The sequence below is a fragment of the Motacilla alba genome, chromosome 5 (assembly GCF_015832195.1).
Source record: "Motacilla alba alba isolate MOTALB_02 chromosome 5, Motacilla_alba_V1.0_pri, whole genome shotgun sequence".
In the NCBI taxonomy this organism is placed as follows: Eukaryota; Metazoa; Chordata; class Aves; order Passeriformes; family Motacillidae; genus Motacilla; species Motacilla alba.
In genome coordinates this window covers 10,758,182-10,777,576 of record NC_052020.1, presented here as the reverse complement: position 1 = coordinate 10,777,576, position 19,395 = coordinate 10,758,182, and the positions used below count along the sequence as shown (strand labels likewise).

At 42.8% G+C, this 19,395-nt stretch overlaps 1 protein-coding gene across 1 annotated transcript in view; it reads left to right on the top strand.

Moving 5' to 3' along the window:
• The first annotated feature begins 12,863 nt into the window (after positions 1-12,863).
• IPO7 (importin 7) overlaps positions 12,864-19,395 on the top strand; it is a 33,101-nt gene continuing 26,569 nt past the window's right edge. Inside the window, exon 1 of the mRNA XM_038137945.1 lies at positions 12,864-13,075. Coding sequence (XP_037993873.1) covers positions 12,992-13,075 — 84 coding nt within the window. The 5' untranslated portion in view covers positions 12,864-12,991. The remainder of the gene's footprint in view (positions 13,076-19,395) is intronic.

The following is a 19,395-nucleotide window of genomic DNA, read 5'->3' as shown; positions in this document are numbered from 1 at the left end:
TTGTCAGCAAGAGGAAGGAGGATGAGAGACTGAGAGTGATCCTGCTCCTGAGAGCTTCTAGCTGAAAATGATAAAAACCAGAAACATTAATTAACAAGCAAATCATACGTATACTTTCTTGAGAAGTGTAGATTCAGAACCCTTTTTTCCCCTATTACTGTCTTATTTTTGACCACCACAAAGCAAACTGCATTATTTTAACATTTTTATTTTGTATAAATATGGCAAGAAATTAAACCTCAAACATTTATTGTCATTCTATCTAACTTCTCATTTAAACCAAATGAACCTGTGTGCTTGGAAGGGGGCTGGTGTGTTTTACTGAGCTCATACTTTGATCAGTTACAGTGAGGAGTCCGAGGATGTAACTGGAGAATAACCAGCTGCACAGGAGACAACTTGGAGTAGAATGCAAATGCACTGATCAAAATTAATAAAAAATGTCACCAACAAGTGAGGTAAATAAAAATGAGCACTTATTTGTAGCTGTTTGTGTAAATGAAGGATTAAAAATTTCTTGGAGGCCAAAGGAGAGTTAATGAAAGCTTTCATTTATAAAAGTCAGTGCTCCAGGACAGAAGCTGAAAAAAGTACTAAACAGCAAATGAGAGCAGAACTTGTGTGCATTCAAATGAGTTGAATCTGAGCTCAGGGATCATAAGTATTCATATTTGTTTCTCTCCTGGTATTTTTTTATAGAAAGTATGTTTCTTAAGCCCTGTTGTCCTTTTGATGTACATTTTGGCTACATGCTGCACATATGTACAGACAATATACTGTACACAGACTAATGTACAAAGTACAGATTTTTAATAGTGTGCACCTGTTTTCACTACTCCTTAATTAGTTAGGAACACAGTGAGACAGATAGCTATGATGTGTCTATTCCAAGTGGTAAAAATAAGAGCCAGATTCTCATTTCTGATGCACCCCTTGATCCTAAATAATAGTCAATAAATCCTCTTTAACAGCCAACTTCTTTTTTTTTTTTTTTTTCCTATTGCATGTGTCAGTGGAGTACATGAAATGGGGAAAGAAACTTTTCTGGTCAGTCTGCTCATATCCTCTATTTGGATGCAAAAACCAGGAATTAAAGGTTCTTTTGTCTTCCTGCAAATTAAGAGTGAAACATACCCTGTAATAAGCTTATGCCACCCCAACTGAGGAACATGAAAGCTCTGTCAGGTTCCTTAAATGTAGTTCAAACTTTCAGAGACCCTACTTCTAATTTTTTTTTTCCCAGCCTTGGAAAGCACTTTCTCTAAAAAGTCAAATCTCTTACTAAAAATGCTAATAAAAGAGGGAGTTCTCATCACAGTACCGGGAATCTCAGGTGTCCTCCTGGCAGCGATAACCAACTTAGTGTTTGTAACAGGAGGAGGGATGAACAATCAATCACTTTATCCCAGCTTTTAGTCCAACCTACAGCATCTGAGTTCTGGGAATGGGATCAGGCAGCAAATATGTTGAAGAGCTCAGACAATATCAACTCTTTAAGATAGGTAGGAAGGGAAGCAAAAATATTTGCAAAATATTCCAAAATATTCCTGGCACCTTATTCTAGCTCAGAGCCTCCTTCAAAGCTCTTGGGGGTACCTGTGGAGCTCAGCAGAGCCCACACAGAGCACAGCAGAACACAGCATGGTCGGGAGAGGCCAAAAGGGAGAAGAGAGTGGGATGTGGAGCTGCAGGGAAAGTCCTTTCTTGACTCAAAAGCAGCTGCACAAGGCTTCAGCCATGCAGCTCTGCTCTGCAGCTGAGGTATTTATAAACTGGTGTTTATTGCTTGTGATAACAATCACAGTTGGAAATTTCTGTGTAGGGAAGGCACAGGCCCTTACCCTGAGATCCACCCATTAGTCATGATTCATATTTAATGCTAGGGTGGGATTAAATGTAATGATGAGATTTATAACCTGTCTGAAGCTGAGTTTATACTAACACAGCTGAAAATTCCAATATTCCTGCGAAGAGGAGTATGTTCCTTCAAGGATTCCTTCTAAACTATAGCAGTGATGTAGCTGGACATATCTGTCTGGAGGGCAAAAGTTATTCCATGCTGATAAAAGCACCACCTTTAATCTGAACAAAGACCCATTTTAATTTTTCTTTAGATGCCATTACAGGTTCTACTTCTACAAATGTGGAATTGCAGTTTCAGCTCAGTTAAAGCAAAGATTGTTGGTCTGGAGAATCAGCTTCAGGCCATCTCTCAATGTTGAACCCATGCTGGGGTGTGTAGCTTTGACCGTGTCGGATCTGCTGGAGTAATGACAGAAATTAATGCTGCAGAGTGCAATCAAGTGGTTTTTTTAAGCTGCTTTTTCTACTGTCTCAAAAGGCCCAAGTGGAACCTCCTGCTGGAACTCATCAGGACCTGAATGATCTCCTCTTGCAGCTCGGTTCTTAAAAATATCATTGCAGCTGTCTATTGACATTTCCTTTCTGCATTTTGTTTGTCGACTGTAAGTAGGCTGCGCTGTGCTAAAGAAAGCTTCCTTTTATTTTAATTTGCCTTGATTTGAGGTCCTAACTGTGTCCCCTAATTGTAAGAAATAAGCTAGACGAGCAAACGTCATGGGCACTGGTTTAATCAACCTTCTTCTGACACTTTGAAGTGCTGCTGCTTTTTGTGTTGCTTCTGAATCTCTTCTTATCTCCAATGAACCTGAAATTACAGCAGTTGGCCAATCCAAGCTGTTCCCTGCTTGTGCTCACAAACACAGTTGCTTTTGTTGCTGAAGAGGATCCTTACTTTTGATTGAAAAAATCTTCTGTCTTAAAGGAGTAAGAGAGGAAAAAAAAATTAGGATCTTTGGAAGTGCAGACCAGCAAATATTTGGGAAAAAAGTGACATGATAGACACTTGATTCGGGAAGAAAATGTGGAACAACAAGTCTGATGGGGAAAGAAAGATGGGGAAGTGTGTTCAGGTGATATGGGAGTGTGAAACAGGTTGTAGAAGAAACCAGAATAAAGAAAAAGGAAAAGCAGGAAAATTCAGCATTACTTTTAAAAAAAAAGCAAAACTTCTAGAGAAAAAGTTTAGAACTTCTAAATATTTCCCATATTGTAAGGACTTCTTGCAACCTTCAGATAAATTGCATGAATTGAATTTGAAACTAGAAACGAAGAAGTTTTTTTCCTGTAACAATGCATTTCACAATTGACAATTTAGGAATGTGTGGTCTAATCATAATATGTGCAAATGTCATGCTGTATTTTCATCTAGACTGCTTTTTCTGTGAGGTACAAAATGTCTGCAGTGAGAGTGCTCAGTGCTGTCCTGATCTGACCTCTAAGGTCTAAGTGCTTGCAGAAAACAGCCATAAAGAGTGGGCAATAACCAGTTCACAAGGAACAAACACTTGCTGTATGCAGCCACACCCACAGTTAGTTTTTAGGAAATATATTCATTAAACCAGTAGTCTGCGATGGAAAATAATTAAAATTCAGAGCAATATCAGAAGGGTGAAAACATGATTTAATTGAAACGCTTTAGAAAAGCTGCCAACATTCAGAGAAACTATTTGCTGTATGTGTATTCCTAAGGGAAATTATTAAATTAATTGAAAAAGCTATAATATGACTGATAACACTTACTATCACACTAAATGAGCATCACAAAATCAGTTGTTAATCAGGATTAGGGATTAAATGGGGATGGTCTGATAAGAATTGACTCGTTTCACCTAAGGCAGTTCTGCGAGAGAAACCATTTCAATTTTGAACATTATGCATCCAGTCCTAGACAAGTACCCTGTCAGATACTTTGGCTGAATGCAGAAATCCAGATCTACAAATATCAATAAAGAAATGTGCATGTTTTCTACTGCATGAAATAGTAGTTTCCTTTTGCCTATGGACAAACCACAGGATCAGCTTTTTGGCCTGTTCCCTGCAACAAAATTGGCTAAAACCAGTGGCTGCAGAAAAAAACGTGTCAGGTGCTTGAGTAAGACATTATTAACTAATATAGTGTAATCATTTCTGAATGAGCAAGACTAACATGGAGAAAATAAAAGGAGCCCACAGGAAGACTGATAAGTGGGGTTATAATAACCACAAGAAGCTGGTGTGCCATTATTCTGTACAAATCCTTACTGAAGCTGATCCAGCATGTTTGGTTTTTGTGTGGAATCACTTGTTGTGCTGGCAGTACTATAGCATCCAAATGCTTTAATAAACTCTAACCTTGATTTAGTTATAGCAATTAATGGTTTAACCTTGTCAACCTGACAGAAACATGAATGAAAATCCATTTCACATTCTGAAGCGAGCAATCCCTTCAGCTCAGGAAAGGCCAGGAGTGAACAGAGGGATGCTGACAAGCAGGGGCCAAAGATTATGAGGAGTGCCCAGAGGAAGCTGACACAGCTCTCTGCTCTCCTGAGAACATGACGTTGTTGTTGTCCTGCACGCATCATTCGTGTGCCTTCCAAAGGTGAAATGAGGGGCAAGCATTTTCCACCTTGTTACTTCCCAAAACAAAAACACCAGGAGAAGACACAGAGGCTTGTTCAGACAAAGACACGGGCACTGGCAATACATTCCTCGTGTTTCCTGCCTTGCCTTGCTGCTGCAAGGACTGGGATTTTAATGCAGCTGTTGGCTACCCGTGGCCTGGAAGCCACAGGAGTGGGGATTTGTGAGCAGCTGCTCCTGCTGTTCCACCTGCTGCTCTACAGAAACAATTAGTGGTGCACCCGCAGTCACCAGGAAACGCAGACCTGTGCACAGCTGGAGTATTATCAATTTCATCGCTTGTTTTTATATCTGTATTTCTTTAGCAATTTACACATAGGTCAGCATAAGTCCTATGTTTGCACATTCCAGCATTATGACTGCTTTTGTTACATTAGAAAGTACTGGTATTTAAAACAATGTAACCAAATAGAAAACATATTAAACCCTTTTGGACAGCAATAATGGATTGTGTAGCTTTGCAAGGAATAAAAACTATGAGTGTCCCAATAAAAGTGCTAATCTGATAACCGCTTAAACACAAGTAAAAGAAAATTAAGATCATTTTGTTTTATAAAAATGTATGTTTAATACAATCAAATTCTGTTCTTTGTTTTATCTAGGATATCTCCATGTTTGTCAATCCCAATTTTGTTATTTTTGACTCCTTTAACATAAGCAGCTATCTAAGACTTATGATTTACAGAAATATTTCCAATAGCAGTTTCATGCAAAAGTAAGGTAGTTTTATGAAATGTTATTTATTTTAAAAATGTATCAAAAGCTTAATGAATAATTCGCTTAATGAATCATTCACTTAATGAATCAAGAATCAAACAGGAAAGCTTGTTTATTTTAGCACTTTTACATAAACTTGCTGGCTTATTTGTTGCTCACAAACTCTGTATCTCATCTCAGTTTTTCTCCCAGTGAGCTGTGAGCACTTCCTTGTGCAGCCCTGGGTCTTTCTTTTATGTCTGCCTTCACTGAGCTTCCTCTGGAGCACACAGAGAATTCACCCTGCCTCAGTCAGCCTCCTCCCTTTGCAGCCAGACCCAAGAAATGCACTTGGCTCTGTAGCTCCAGTTCTTCACCTCTTCTGCTAACACAGCTGTGATTACCTCAACTGTATATTCTGCAAAGCCACCAAAGTGGTTTTACACTTTTCCTGCATGAAAGACTCCTTTACTGTCTCCCTGTTCCCCCTGTGCTATGCAGAAATCCAGAAGCTTTGCTCTCCGAGTGCTTTGTTTAATCTCCTCAAGTTTAGAAAGGACAGAGGGAAAGGCAGATGGGAAGAGATGGAAAAGTAAGAAAAAGGAATAATGCACCATGCCAGCACAACCAAAATGTGCTTTCTTTTTTATAATAAACCCCAAATGTACAGTTAAGGCTGTGGTCATCACTAGAGGTCAATCATTTTCACTCATCCAGAATGCCTCACAGGCTCCTGAGCAGCCACGCTGGCACACTTCCCAAGCACAGGTGTGTCCTGGAGGCACTGCCTGGAGTTGTGTGACTGGCACAAGTTCACAAACTGAACTGCTAGATTACTGAAATTCTTAATGTGTGTTTGTAGTTCCCTTGCATATGAAAAGCTCTCCCTAGGTGTTGGGAATTTATTCTGAGTGAATTTTTAATATAATAAAATCCTGTTCTACTGTACTCGTCATTGAATCAATCTAAATGGAAACAGGATAGGATTATAAAGACTAAAATTATTCTAAATAGAACTCTCCGTCTCATTAAATTGAATGAAATATTATAGCTTGATAAATGTACATATAGCTTGCAAAGGCCTCACACACATATTTAATTATGCAATTAAAGTTGTAGCTTGAATATTCTTTTTTACTCCTCAGAAGTTCTGGAAATTTTTGCCTGCTCCACAGCTCGAGTATTTTCACCATTCTTTCTAAATAATTCCACTTTATTGTTGCGTCTTGGCTGCAAAAACTGCATTAGAAAGCTTGTGTTTTAAAAATCAACATCTGTTTGAATCCTAATTCATAGATATACACCCCTTATATTTAAATTTTCTTTCCATTTGCTTCCTGAAAATGTAAAGTCAAGATTACATTGGATTCACAGCTGTCCATTTGAGCAATCATAAAAAAATTAATAAGATGGCAGTCCTATTTAAGGAACAGTAAGGAAAGAACATACTTGTTTCCTTGCAAAAACAAAATAAACCAACTCCCATCGTGCGTTTAAAGAGATATTCTTGGAGAACACCAGGCATTATTCGGAGGTCACACTGTAATTCTGTGATCCTCAGCACACAGTTTTCATTTCAAAACAGTATAACCAATTCCACTGATGCCTTTGTAACTTCTGTGCCTGTGCAACTGTATCAAAAGTGTGAAAAAACAGCACGAAGTGTGAGTGTCATCTTAATGCCACAAATACCAGTTGCTGTCTGCTGCTTACCTCTCCAGGGTGTCACCAATCCACCGTCCTGCAGCTCTGTAAGTGGCATTTTCCCTCAGGGCCGTGAAATATGAATATACAGGGTGGAAAACAGAGCAAGAGGGAGGAGGAGGAGGTGGAACTGCCACAGGTTACAGACACTCCTGCTCCTCTGTCTGTCACGCGGGGCCTGAAGCAGGTTGTGGGCTGGATTAGCTGGACTTCCAGCCAGTGCAAACCCAGCCTTCAGGAGCAGATAGATCTAACCTGACAGCAAACAGCAAAATCCAAAACACTGTGCAGTTCATCATCACGTTATCTAGTCCAACATCCTGTTCAAGCTTTATGCATGTTTTTTATTAAAGCCCTAATCTTGTTGGTTTGACTGAAGCACAGCTTGTGTTTCCACTAAAATATATCTTCCAGAACTGCACCCAGGCTCACTTGGAGAAAAGAAAGTACCAATTAGTGCCGCTGGGAATTTTCTCCTTTGACTCTAGTTTCACCTGTTAGACATTTGTTCCTCTTACAACTTCATTCATTAAAGAGCTGTTCAGTACCCACTACTGTCTTCCTGATCTTTCTCCTTTTCCTCACCTTGCTGTCCAGAGTCAACTGAAAAAAGTAAGAATCGATGAGGGACTCCTGCATGTTTGAAGAGATGTTTATCAACAAGACGTCCAGTTTTTCTGATCTCAGAAGAATCACACATTTGCGATTATTGTATTTCCTGGTTTCGTTAGTTTGTTGGGGTGATTTTATTTTTCTTAGCAAACTATTGATCTAAAGCTCTAAGAAAGCTCTGTCTCCTTGACATTGACTCAGGACTTTAATAACCCTGGCTGAATTACAGCAACTGTTTCTTTGCTGCTCCAGCTCAGTGTTGCTACTCCTGCTGTTCCACTTGCAGACACTTCCACCAGCTAATGGCTGAACCTTGTTTCCAGCATCTGTCCCCTGGGAAACCTGTTTGGATACAGGGTTTAGCAACTGCTCCAGCCTTGCCATCTGGCTGGGGGGGTGGGGATGGCTCCTGGGGTTTTTGGTGGGGTGAAGCAAGGAGCATAGTGCCTTTCTCACTAAAAAAATGCTGAAGAAATTTCAGCAAAGTTCTCCTTAGGGGTAAAGCCAACTCCCAGCTGACTAAAGGAGATTAAAGGGAGCTGTGAAACCGTGAGCTGGGCATGAAATGGCACCCTGCTCCTTTGGCTAGAGCCAGCCCCAGACCAGGGACTCTGCAAGGAACCACCCGTACTCTGCCTGCTAAATCTCTGTTTCACCTCAGCACGCTTGTGGTGACAAACAGCCACCAAGACTCCTCACATCTTTTGTCTTAAACCTAACTGGACATGTCAAGTAGGTCTCAGACAGATGAGGAGAATCAACTCTTCATCTCAAACAACTTTTGAGGGTATTTCATGCATTGCAATTTGTAAATATTTAAAAACCCTAAACACTGGTGTTCTTCTCTGGCAACGAACATCCATCTCTTCCCACCAGAGGGAGGGACAAACCACTTCCCCACTCCCCCTCTTCAGACAGCTGTTTTCAACTCAAAAATTGTGGTTTTGCCACAACATCCTGCTGGGAGTTCATGCCAACCTGCATGCCCACGGTATCCCTGATCCTTCCAATCTCTTATTTTCTGCTTTTTTATGTGTAACGTCACATTTGGCTGCGTTAAAGTGCATTTCTGTTTCAAGTTACACTCCTGTCCCATCCACATGGGATTGTTTTGCTCATCTTATGCCATTCTCACAATCATCTGCAGGGATTTTTGTATTTATTTCAAGACTGCCTAAAGAACCAAATAGAGTCTGCTAGTGGTATCAGTAGAAATTGGCCTTTTAAATAATCACTCTTCACTTATCATCTTCTAACTGAGAATTGCAATTTAGCCAGTCCTCAATCCCTTCAGTGCGTGCTCAGGGTCAGAGCCTACTATGATATTTTAAAGCAAACAAAGGTACTTATTTTGTACTGTTTCCTCAGCCAAACCAGAGAACTTCTCAAACAATCACCTCTGTTTGACAATTTTACACCAAAATATGCTGGCTAGCATGTTTCACTTTGTAGTTTCATATTTTAATCCCATTTCAGCTTTTAAAAAAAGATTAATAGAAATTGTTCATTCCAAACTTTGCACATCAGCACAATATTTCTGTGCATACCTTTTTCTTCCTGTTGCCATCTTTGATTTAGCAAAAGTAGTTCCACAATAACTTCAGGTGCTGGTGATTCATCCACTCACTCCTGTCCAAACTCCCTTTGGATCTGTAGGACTGGTTAAGTACCTTTGTGTGTAAGTATTTTTTTTTCCAAACTCTGGGTTGGAACATTTGGAATGCTGTTGATGGAGGAATATGCTCTGCATAGCTGGAGTTAATTTGGCTGCTGTCAAATCTGTTCCAGCACAGAACAGCTGATAGCAGCATTCATCAGTTACTGTCTTTGGGGTTTGTTTTTGGTTTTGTTTTTGGGTTTGGTTTTTTTTTGGAATATGTAGATGGCATAAAAAATTTATGCACAATGCTTTAGGAACATCTGGTAAATGCACCCAAATGTGGTGAGCTTTGATAGCTGTGCTGTCTTTATATATGATTCTTGGCTTTTCACTGACAGCAGAGGGAATGGTACTCCAGAAAGGCACACAGTGCTCCACAGTCAGCTCCAAGGAGCACATTACTCTATTAAAGCTGACAAACACTGTCTTTGTTATTGCTCCAGCTTTCCAGGGAAAGTACACATGACTGCAAGCCCCAAGACAGACAGTCTAGGAGACCGTGTTTATCTTCAGGAGTAATTGAGACTGATTTGCATCCAATATTTGAGGCCTGTGCAATACCACATTGGCCTTTCTGAGATAATGTGAGAGGCTCTGCTCTCCCACAGCAGCCTGAGGTTGTCTGTAAGCATTCCTACACAACAGAGAACAGCTCTGGGCAGCTAATCCCTGCTGCAGCACGTACGCTTCTTTTTGTTCTCTTCTGAGACCAAGAATTTGATGAGGCTTATCTGGCTAAAGGACATACTTCTTTCAAATGTTAACCCTTGTGATTTGAAATTTGACTTCAAAATTAAATTCTTCTATCGACTCATCTGGTTGCGTCTTGCAAGATATTGATTAATGTCCCCTTTGTTTGCTAAATAGGTTTGGCCAAAGTCCTCACTAATCTCTGTACTGTGATGGGTGGCCTTAAAGTCTCTTTTGTCCTGCTAACACTGTTCAAAGGAAATATCTGATGGAAGTGGGTATATTTATTTAATCAGAACTTCAGTGTTAAGGATGCCACAGCTCACCAGTCCCTCGTAATTTGAAGCCATCTGCCACCTCTTAGGCTGCTCCACTCAAACTGCTGGTGTGTCAGTTTTCGTCCAGCTTTACCATTTCATCTCTCTCTAACATGAAACTGCCCACAGCAAATGTAATCCAACAAATTGCTCAGATTTGTGAGAAATTCTATTTTAACCTCATAAATGTTTCCTCTTAAATTTGGCTTTCCGTGGACATGAAATGTCCACCTTGACTGAATCCTACATTTATTGTGTTCTGTGAGTCATTCATGCAATTAATCCTGCTGTGAAGTTAGCTATTGTTATTACTTCTGGGCAAGCAAAGTGCAAGTACAAATGTCCTGGACAATGCCAACATTCCTGGACATACAAGGTTTTCTTTTTCAGAGCACTCAGGGTGGACAATTGCTTACACATTCTTTTGCACAACTGGTTTTTTTTGTCCTCCTGACTTTTGTATCCAAAGAGGAACAGCTCTGGCACAAGCTTCCGGAGGCACAGCACCTTTGCTGATGATGGCTCCCACCTCGTTGTGCTTGTCTTTGCAGCATTTCACACCCGTACCTCTGACACAGGGCATTATGCACAACCAGCACCTCACGAGCCCTCTGCGCCCTTTGAAGTACTTATTTTTATTTTTAGAGAAGATACATTCTGTTTCATGAGTTGTTGGATCAGCTCAGCACCCTGGCTGGGGGCGTGATTGCTTTGCTCCTTTGATACAAAGAGATTTGATCTTGTTATCTGTGCTGTGACACAAAGGCAGGGAAAAGACTTCATGGCAGCATTTTGCAACGGTATTGAACCTGCAGTATTTCACTTTTTTTTTTTAAACATTTTGTGCAACATCTAGAATTGGAGTATGACTGCAGATCTGGGCAACTCATAAAAGAACAGCATGTGACATCATGTCCCAAAATTATGCCACTTGGGTCATCTGGGTCCATCTGTCTCCTGTGCTTACTTAGAAAGGCAGACATTCATCGCTGCTTCACAGTTTAGTTTCATAAATTAGTTGCTCACTTTCACACTTGTAATGAGAAAAGGCTACATAGTGTAAATCATAATTTTTAGCATTATGAAAAAAAAAACCAAAGAAACCAACAACAAACCAGTAGCATGAGAAATTGAGAAACAGGTTTTAGTCCACTGACAAGCAGAGAAAAATCACTAATTTGGGAAAACTATATACAAAAGCAAGTCTGTTGTGCTGTTCCATATATGCAAAGGCAGTCTAGATAAGCCTAGATTTCCTGAAACTGTTTAACTTAACTGTAGAGATAGTGCACTTTATCAACTTTCTAAATTGTACCACTTTTAAATTTTCTTATTTTCTGTATTTGCATTTCTGCTTTTCTCTTTGATATGTGCTTTCATTTCAGAGTCATTCCAGGATGAGGTGTTGGTGCAAATTTTTTCTTGATGATTTTATCTGACTCTTAAATAAATTCCTCTCATAAAAATAACTCCCAAAATTGCAAGTACATCGCTGCATGCCACCCCCCAAATGAAGGCATGACAGTGAATGACTGTATAGTGCCAATTAAATTTTACAACTCACTAACTTAGAAATAGCATTGCTCATTTTATCGTGACTACTCATGGAAGTGAAATCACTTCAGTGCTCAAATGCTTGTAGGACAAAGCCTACAGAAGTGACTTACAGAGGACCAAGTTAAGCACCTCAGTCATGACTCTGTGACTGAGCCAAGGCCTCCAGAATCACTGAATCACGGAATTGTCATGGTTGGAAGAGACCTTCAGGATCATCCCGTCCAACCACCAACCCAGCAGTGCCCCTGTAAGCCCTAACCCAGTAACCCACATCACCCAGCGCCAGTTTCAGATGCCTCTTGAACCTGGGCAAGAACCTATTGCATTGACTGCCCACCCTGTCGGTGAAAGTTTTTTCTAACAAGCATCTAATCTGAATCTCCCGTCTCATTTTAAAGGCGTTTCTTCGGATCCTCCGCCAGCACAGCAGCAGAGACGGGCCCTGTCCTGGCTGCGACCTCCCTTCAGGAGCGATGAGGCCTCGCCCGAGCCTCCTTCTCTCCAGCCTGAACACCCCCAGCTCCCTCAAGACACATTTCCCAGACCCTTCACGAGCGGCAGCTCCGTTTATATTGATTTTCTGACCAAGCTTTGACACATCGTCAGGATTCTTGTTCTCGTCCTTTTCCCCACCACCCTAAGCCCAGCAGGGCAGCACCCCATGCCCACGACAAAGCGAACCCGTGTCCCCACGCACCCCTCCTTCCTCGCCGAGCCACACGAGCCTCTCCGAAAACAGGGCGCGGATGCGGGAGGGATTATCAAGGGAGGGATTTTCGTTAAACAACGGATCCCTCACAACGCCGCCGCGGCCGAGGAGTCCGGTTCGGAGCGGAGCGGGCGGTGCCGGACCGCGGCTCCCCGGACGGGGCCGTTCCAGCGGGGCCGTGGCTCGTGAGGCGGCTGCTGCGGGCCGAGACCGCCTGTCCCGCGTCTCCACGGTGCCGGTGCCCGGCCGTACCCCGAGCGCGTCTCCCCGGTGCCTGTGCCCGGCCGTACCCCGAGCGCGTCTCCCCGGTGCCGGTGCCCGGCCGTGCCCCGAGCGCATGGCCCCGGGTGCCGGCGCGGCCGGACTGCATGTCCCGCGGCGCCCCGCGGCGGGGCGGGGCGGGCCGTGCGGCGGAAGGGGCGCCGCTCCCGTCGGCGGCGGGGGCAGCTCTATCCGGGCTCTTGGCGCCCTCCCTTCCTTTCGCGCCGGCGGCCGCTGGAGGCGGCGGGTCCATGTGCGCTCGGCGCGGCCCCGGCCCCTGCCCTCCGCGCTGCTCCCGCCATGGACCCCAGCGGCATCATCGAGGCCCTGCGGGGCACCATGGACCCGGCGCTGCGCGAAGCCGCCGAGAGACAGCTCAACGAGGTGAGAGCGCCGCCGGGCCTGGGCCGGGGCCGCGGCGCTGGGGAGCGGGGACGAGGCCGGCCCGCGGTTGGGGGCGCGGGGCGGGGGCGGAGTGGGTCCCCCCGGCTCCTCCGCCCGCCCGGCCGCCGCCGCGGCCCCTTCCCGCCGGCCGCGTCCCGCCGGCAGCAGGCCGGGCCCGGCGCGCATTGTCCCCGCACATGGCAGCGGGGCCGGGCCGGGCCGGGCGGGGCTGCTCGGGCGGGGGGCAGCGGCAGAAAGCGGCCGAGGCCCCCGTGCCCCTCTCGGCGGTAACAAATTGCCTCCATTGTCTCCGTGCTCAGCCGGGAAAAGGGTGATCCGCGGAGGGGGGGGTCTAAAGCCGCCCTTGTGCAGGCCCTCGGTGGCTCCGGCTGGACACAGCCCTGCCGGGGACCATTTAGGCGACATCAGTCTTTGGGTGTTAGAAGCACTGATTTGTCAGCGGGGAAGGAGGTAGCGAGAGCCCCATCGCTTCGCAAGCAGTGCAGCCTGTAAGAGTGGCCTGGACTGAGTTCAGAACCAAATCTGATGGCCTGGGCTGAGCTGAGAATCAGATCTGGCAGCCTGGCGGTGTTTGGTGTTCCAAATCCCGTGGGCTCCGGGTTCAGCAGGGCTGCCGGGTAGGTGTGCTCCCTGGGTGTATGCGGACACGTGTCCCAGGGACGGGGGCAGACAGGGTTCCCAGCCCAGGTGTGTCATCCGCTTGCACTGTGCTCACCTGCCTGACTCGGATGTAAAATCCCAGCAGCTCCCAGTTCCAGGGACTTCGGGTTTGGAAGAAGATTATATTTTTGTTCTGCTTAACCTCACCTGGCAGATAAAAACTTTATTGACGAGATACAACCACGGGGCTTGTAGACATTTGGAGAACAGAAGTCTTTAGTGTTTGACCCAGAGAAAAGAGGATGTCTTGATGGAGGAGGTGAAGGATAAGCCTGCGTGGCAGCCCTTGTGGTGCCTTTAGTTGGCTTTCTCCACAAACATTTTTCCTTGCTGCTCTTAAGCAGACTTTGGGCCTGACAATACTCATGTCATGCAACAGATGTTCAGCAGAGCTTAGATAAAGGTGCGCCAAATGTTCTGCTGGAAGCGGAGAAAATTGAAAAAACTAAAGGTAGAGCTTCGCAGAAAATTAAAAAGTGATTTTTGCATGTTATTTAATAAGCGATTGGCAAGTAAATATTAGGTACCTTTGAAATGGATAGCTCTAAAACTACCCAATGACTATTTGAGACTTGTATGAAGTAATTGCCTGTCTTTTCCATGTACTCTGTTAAAAAGTATGTTAGTGTTTGTTATTTAAATCAAAAATGCAAAAAATATGATGCCTATAAAGACAGTAATAGCCATGAAATCTTAAACTGGCCCCACAATGCTTTTTTTTTTTTCCTGTTCGATGGATGTCAATATTTATCTATAGTAACTTGCCTGAAATCTATTTTAGTTTTTTTCTGCAGGTATTGAGTTGCTGAAGGTGCAGGAAATTAACGTTCACTGCCGGCTGGGGTCTTCAGCAAATGGCAAACTCTTGCAGAAAGGACCATTCTCGCTGGCCACTGGCTTTTGTTCTCACTTTGGAATCCAAACCCCATGGTCCATCGTGTACTACACAAGTGCTAAATTGGCATAAAATCGGAATAGTTGTGCCCCTGTAAAAGCACCAGATATTACTGAACCAGTGTGTAAGAATTCTTTGTTGTGGGAAATGGAGCATCACTAATCTTTCACAGATATTTTGTGATAGAAGTATGTGCTAAACCAGAAGTCTGCAAGCACTTACACACACATTCAGCTTTATTCACATGCGTGGTCTTGGTTTTACTTAGGTTTATTGAAGTCATTTTCTTGCAGGATGCTGGTCTGACTTTGTTGAAAGTTAGAGCAGTTCTGTTACCAGTTAATACCTAATTACAGGTATGGGGGTCTCTTTCTTTGTGAAGATGTGATCACAGCAGCGGTGAACACTGTTCTTGCACATGGCCAGGCTGCACAGGTGTTTTTAGAGCTTGATAGTTGTCCTTGGTTGACCTTTCAGTTTACTTTAATTTGTCAGAAGTGCCTCTGTTGAGCTGATGAGACTGGCTTTCAGCAGAATGGTCATTTTACCTTACCAGAAACGACTGAGCATCAGTTAGTAATTGATATTCCTGATTAGTGCAAGAGATATCTAAGTAGGTGAGAGTTAACCAAGTATTTGGATCTGTCTTCACTGTATCCTTTCAGTCAACAAAGTTCTCCTGACTGGAGAGTATGATTCTTGATTTGTCCATGCTCTTGTTATTTTTCCTTTGACCTTGGCTAAGTCATGAATGATTCTATGCTTTATTTCTCCTTTCACTAAGTTTTATCAGGTTATATTGCCTGCACATAAAAGGCTGTGAGAACTTTTAGAGTTCAGATAATGTTAAAAAGCAAGTGTTTCGGTCTCTTTGTCTTTTCTCACTGTGAAAAGAAGTTATAGGAATGAGATCCCTGGCTCTTGTGTCTCAGCATTTTCAGCTGATGGGGTACCCTGGGGTGTTCACCCATCTCTGTCCCTGTCTCACAGGGGAAAGCTGTGTTTTACCAGGAATTAGAACCAGACTCTTCAATTAAGCTACTGGAGAGCAGCAGGAAGACATTACTGCCTTTTGAAATAGTCTACGTGCTTCATGTATAAAAAGTTTCTCAGAAATTGTGATGAAAATAGATATTTTGAACTATGCAGCTATGGAAGGACACTCTGAAAACAATACAGAGTGTTTCATCTTCTAATATCAACACATTTATAAAGCTGCAGTTGCTAGATAATACTTTCCTTGCAGATTTTTTCTTTGTTGTTCCAGGGAATTTATAACTTCACTGTGATGTGTGTTGTAAGTCTCTGAGATTCACCTCAGTGTGTGAGCAAGACATCTTTTTAGACTAACAACACAATTTTTCTGTTTGACAATGTTATGGGGGGAAAAGTGCAATCCCCTGTAACTCATCATTTTTAGTAAGTCAGAGCTCAACAGAGTTTGTTTAGGAAGAGATCCTGATGCTCTACTGGGAAGTGATTTTCAGAAGTTACATTTAAGGTTTTTTGTGTTCTCATGTGAGTGACAGGGAAAGGATGAAGAGGAGTTCTTGTTGGCTGGCCACCATCACATCACCATTGACTTTACAGTGCAGTGGGGCCTGGTTCAGTGCCTTTCGCTGCCTCCTTCATAGCTACAAATGTCACAAGGATGGAATGGTTACATTAAATGATTGGACTCTTAGCTGCTGGGAGTTTAGGAGTGGAAAGTTGTCAAAGGGGAAGAAGCAAGCTTCTTCTTACATGGAATCTTTCAGGCAGGATTTTTCAAATGCTGAATGCTACGGATACTTTGGGCGAGGTGTTCATGGTGTTACCTCCAGCTTGAAGGTTTTTTTTAACCTTTTCTAACATGGTCTGCATCTGTAACATCTACAGCTCTGTATTGTAGTGTGAGAAAAAGAACAGAGCATGAGTTTCTTGGCTTTGCTTATCAGATCATGGGGTCTCTTTTGAAGTTGTTGGTGTGACATTTTACCCAAAGTACTTCCTTACTTTCACTTCCCTCGTCTTCCATCTGTGTATTCTGGTGCGTGCTAGATGAGGGGTACTTTGGGTGTTTCAAGCTGCATGTGCCAGGGCTGGTCCAACACCAGGAATCCCCTTGGGGGCAGTAAGGAACCGAGGGAGCCTTGCCTCCACTGGGAAGAAGTTTCCTTCTGGGTGCAAGTTGCCCAGCACGAGATAAAATCCGAGCAGAAAGGGCCACTTGTCACTTTCTCATGACTTAGCAAATAGTTCCTGTGTGTGCCTAGCAAGCCTCTGCTAGGAGCACATTGCTTTTTCCTCAGCCAGCAGAGCAAATAGTCCTGCACACTTGCAGACAGCGATGAAAGGAGCAGGCAGGGATGTTTGCAGGAACTGCTAAGTGTGTGTGTATCTTTTGTGGACGTTAAACTGGGTTTGCATATACATTGTAGCTGCATAAGAGGTGGCAAAACTGGCTTGCAAAAAAACCTGAGGTCAGAACGACTTCCACACCTGCTGAGTTCTTAAAAAAGAATTAAAAGAGTGCTACAGGGCAGTTTGCTGATTCAGCTCCTGACCTTACCTTTCTGTAAGAAAACAGTTTCATCTCAGTGTAATAGTTACATGCACCCAGTCCTGCTATGGCCCAGGTCAAAAATTGCATGTAGATTTTTTTTCCCCCAAAACTGGAATGGAGGAGAGGCATTGAATTTTTTTTTGTCTACTTTATTTTTAAAATGTTAGCCTTTATTCACATGTGTGCTACTTTGAATAGCTATATAAATAACCTGGGGTTCCAGTTCAGCAGCATTTAGTAAGTGTTGCTCATCTGTTCTGCTTTTTTGGGCAACAGTAAAGGAGGTGCCTATTGTAGTGCGTTTGTTATGGTATGTCAGCTTCCTGATGTCTGAAAAGAATGCATGGAGGTCTTTTTACCCAAGATGAAACTTGCTTTTATCATTTAGAGGCACGCAGGATTTGTGTGAGAGATGAATATTCCAGCTTTAAAGATAAATTTAAGTTACTGCAGTAAGTATCATTACTGGAGGAAAAGTGCTTTTCCACGTTGTAATTAACTATTCATAGTTCACATGCCATGAACATGCCTCTTCAGTGAACTTCACTCCTCTTTTGGACTCTGCAGCTCTGGTGTGACACTTTTCTCAAAAGTCTCTTTTAGCATGTCTAACAAAGCAACCCTGCTAGGAAAAACTGCAATGTGCAAAAAGATTGTGTGTTCTGGGGCAGTGATTGCTATTAACAGACAGTGGTGCAAGGTTTGTGGTCTGATAGAACACATTCCTCAGCTAGCCAGGCTGCATAGCAAAGATTGCTCTTGGGAGAAGTCCCCGAATTCTTTGGCTCTTAGACAGCAAAGTCATACCAGTGACATGGCATGTTGGGCCTTTTGTAAGGGGGAAGGACTTGAGATGAGTTTTGGTTTTGTTTTTCTTTAAATGCTGAGTTAAGTGCTGGAAAACTGACTTCTGTGACAGAACTGTTTTTTAAATATGACTGTAGCTCTCTAAATTTAATGTTTACTTCTAAGTGGTACGTGTTAACAAGGAGCAAGAGAATAAAAGTCAAAATTTTACCAATTTCAAAACTTTAAAGTCTTAAAAATTTTCTGTTCTTCATGCAGTTTAGAGTATGTGATAGTGACCATTGTGAAATCCTGATTTAAGTTCAAAACTGAACCTAAAATAGGTGTGGTTTTCAGTCTGGTTGGTTTTTTTAGCAGTGCAGTCAGTGAACAGGAGCATGTTGTCCTGAGAAGCAGCCCTCTTGGGGGAGTAAAATTATTGAAGATGGAAATAGCTGAAAGAGATGTGGATTCAGTATTTTTTAATGCTGTACACACAAAAAGGCACCTATGGTGGTATCTTACTTCAGGTTCAGTTGTTTTTCTCCAAGTGCCAGTAAAAGACTGGATGCTCTTTTTAAGAGTGAAGCAGAGCAGTGAGAGGTGATTGTAGTACCTGGTGTTTTATTTGAGCATTCAGTACACCCTTGTCTTCATGGAACTGTCCCTACTCATCCCTACAGCTCAGTTCCTCTGCAGTCATCTTCCTTTCAGTGCCTTGGGAAGGAGGGCATTGTGAAGAGTTTGGGAGTCCTTTACATTCCACAGAGAATGCATGGAAGTGTTACTGTAGCTCTGTGTGAATGTAGGTCTTAAGGGAGAGGATTAAGAGCAGGCTTCGATTGGCAAGTACAAGGTATTTTACTTGTATTAAAAGCACAGATTATATCTTGGTTCAATCTGCCTTGAACCACTAAAGGTGATAAAGCAGCTCATCCTCCTGGCTGGTTGGAGTCTGATGCTTCAGATGCTAATAAGGATGATACTTGTAAGATTTTAAAAAACCAAAGAGATAATGGTGTAGATGTTTCAATTTTGTTCCCTAAAGTTTGCTATAGTTCAAATAATGAAAATATATGAATCCCACATACTAATAGAATTGATATTTCTAGGGAGCTTCTGTAGCCTGCTATAGGCACAGGCTCAGTCCTATCTTAGTAAATGAAGAAAACATTCTTTGGTATTTTATTAAATTTCAGTGTGTGGCAGTTTTGTACACTGCTGTCTATTTTCTGTTTCTTTTACGACATAAGATTTTTTAAATTACATTTCTTTTGGTTTTCCTGTTAGCTCCTTAGTAGCTCTTAAGCATTATTTCCATATTTGTTGCTGAAATGGATGGTTTTTATTCCAAGACTAGCAATCATTTATCATGGGAAAGGGAAAGTAATCCTTCATTTTTTAAATTATAGG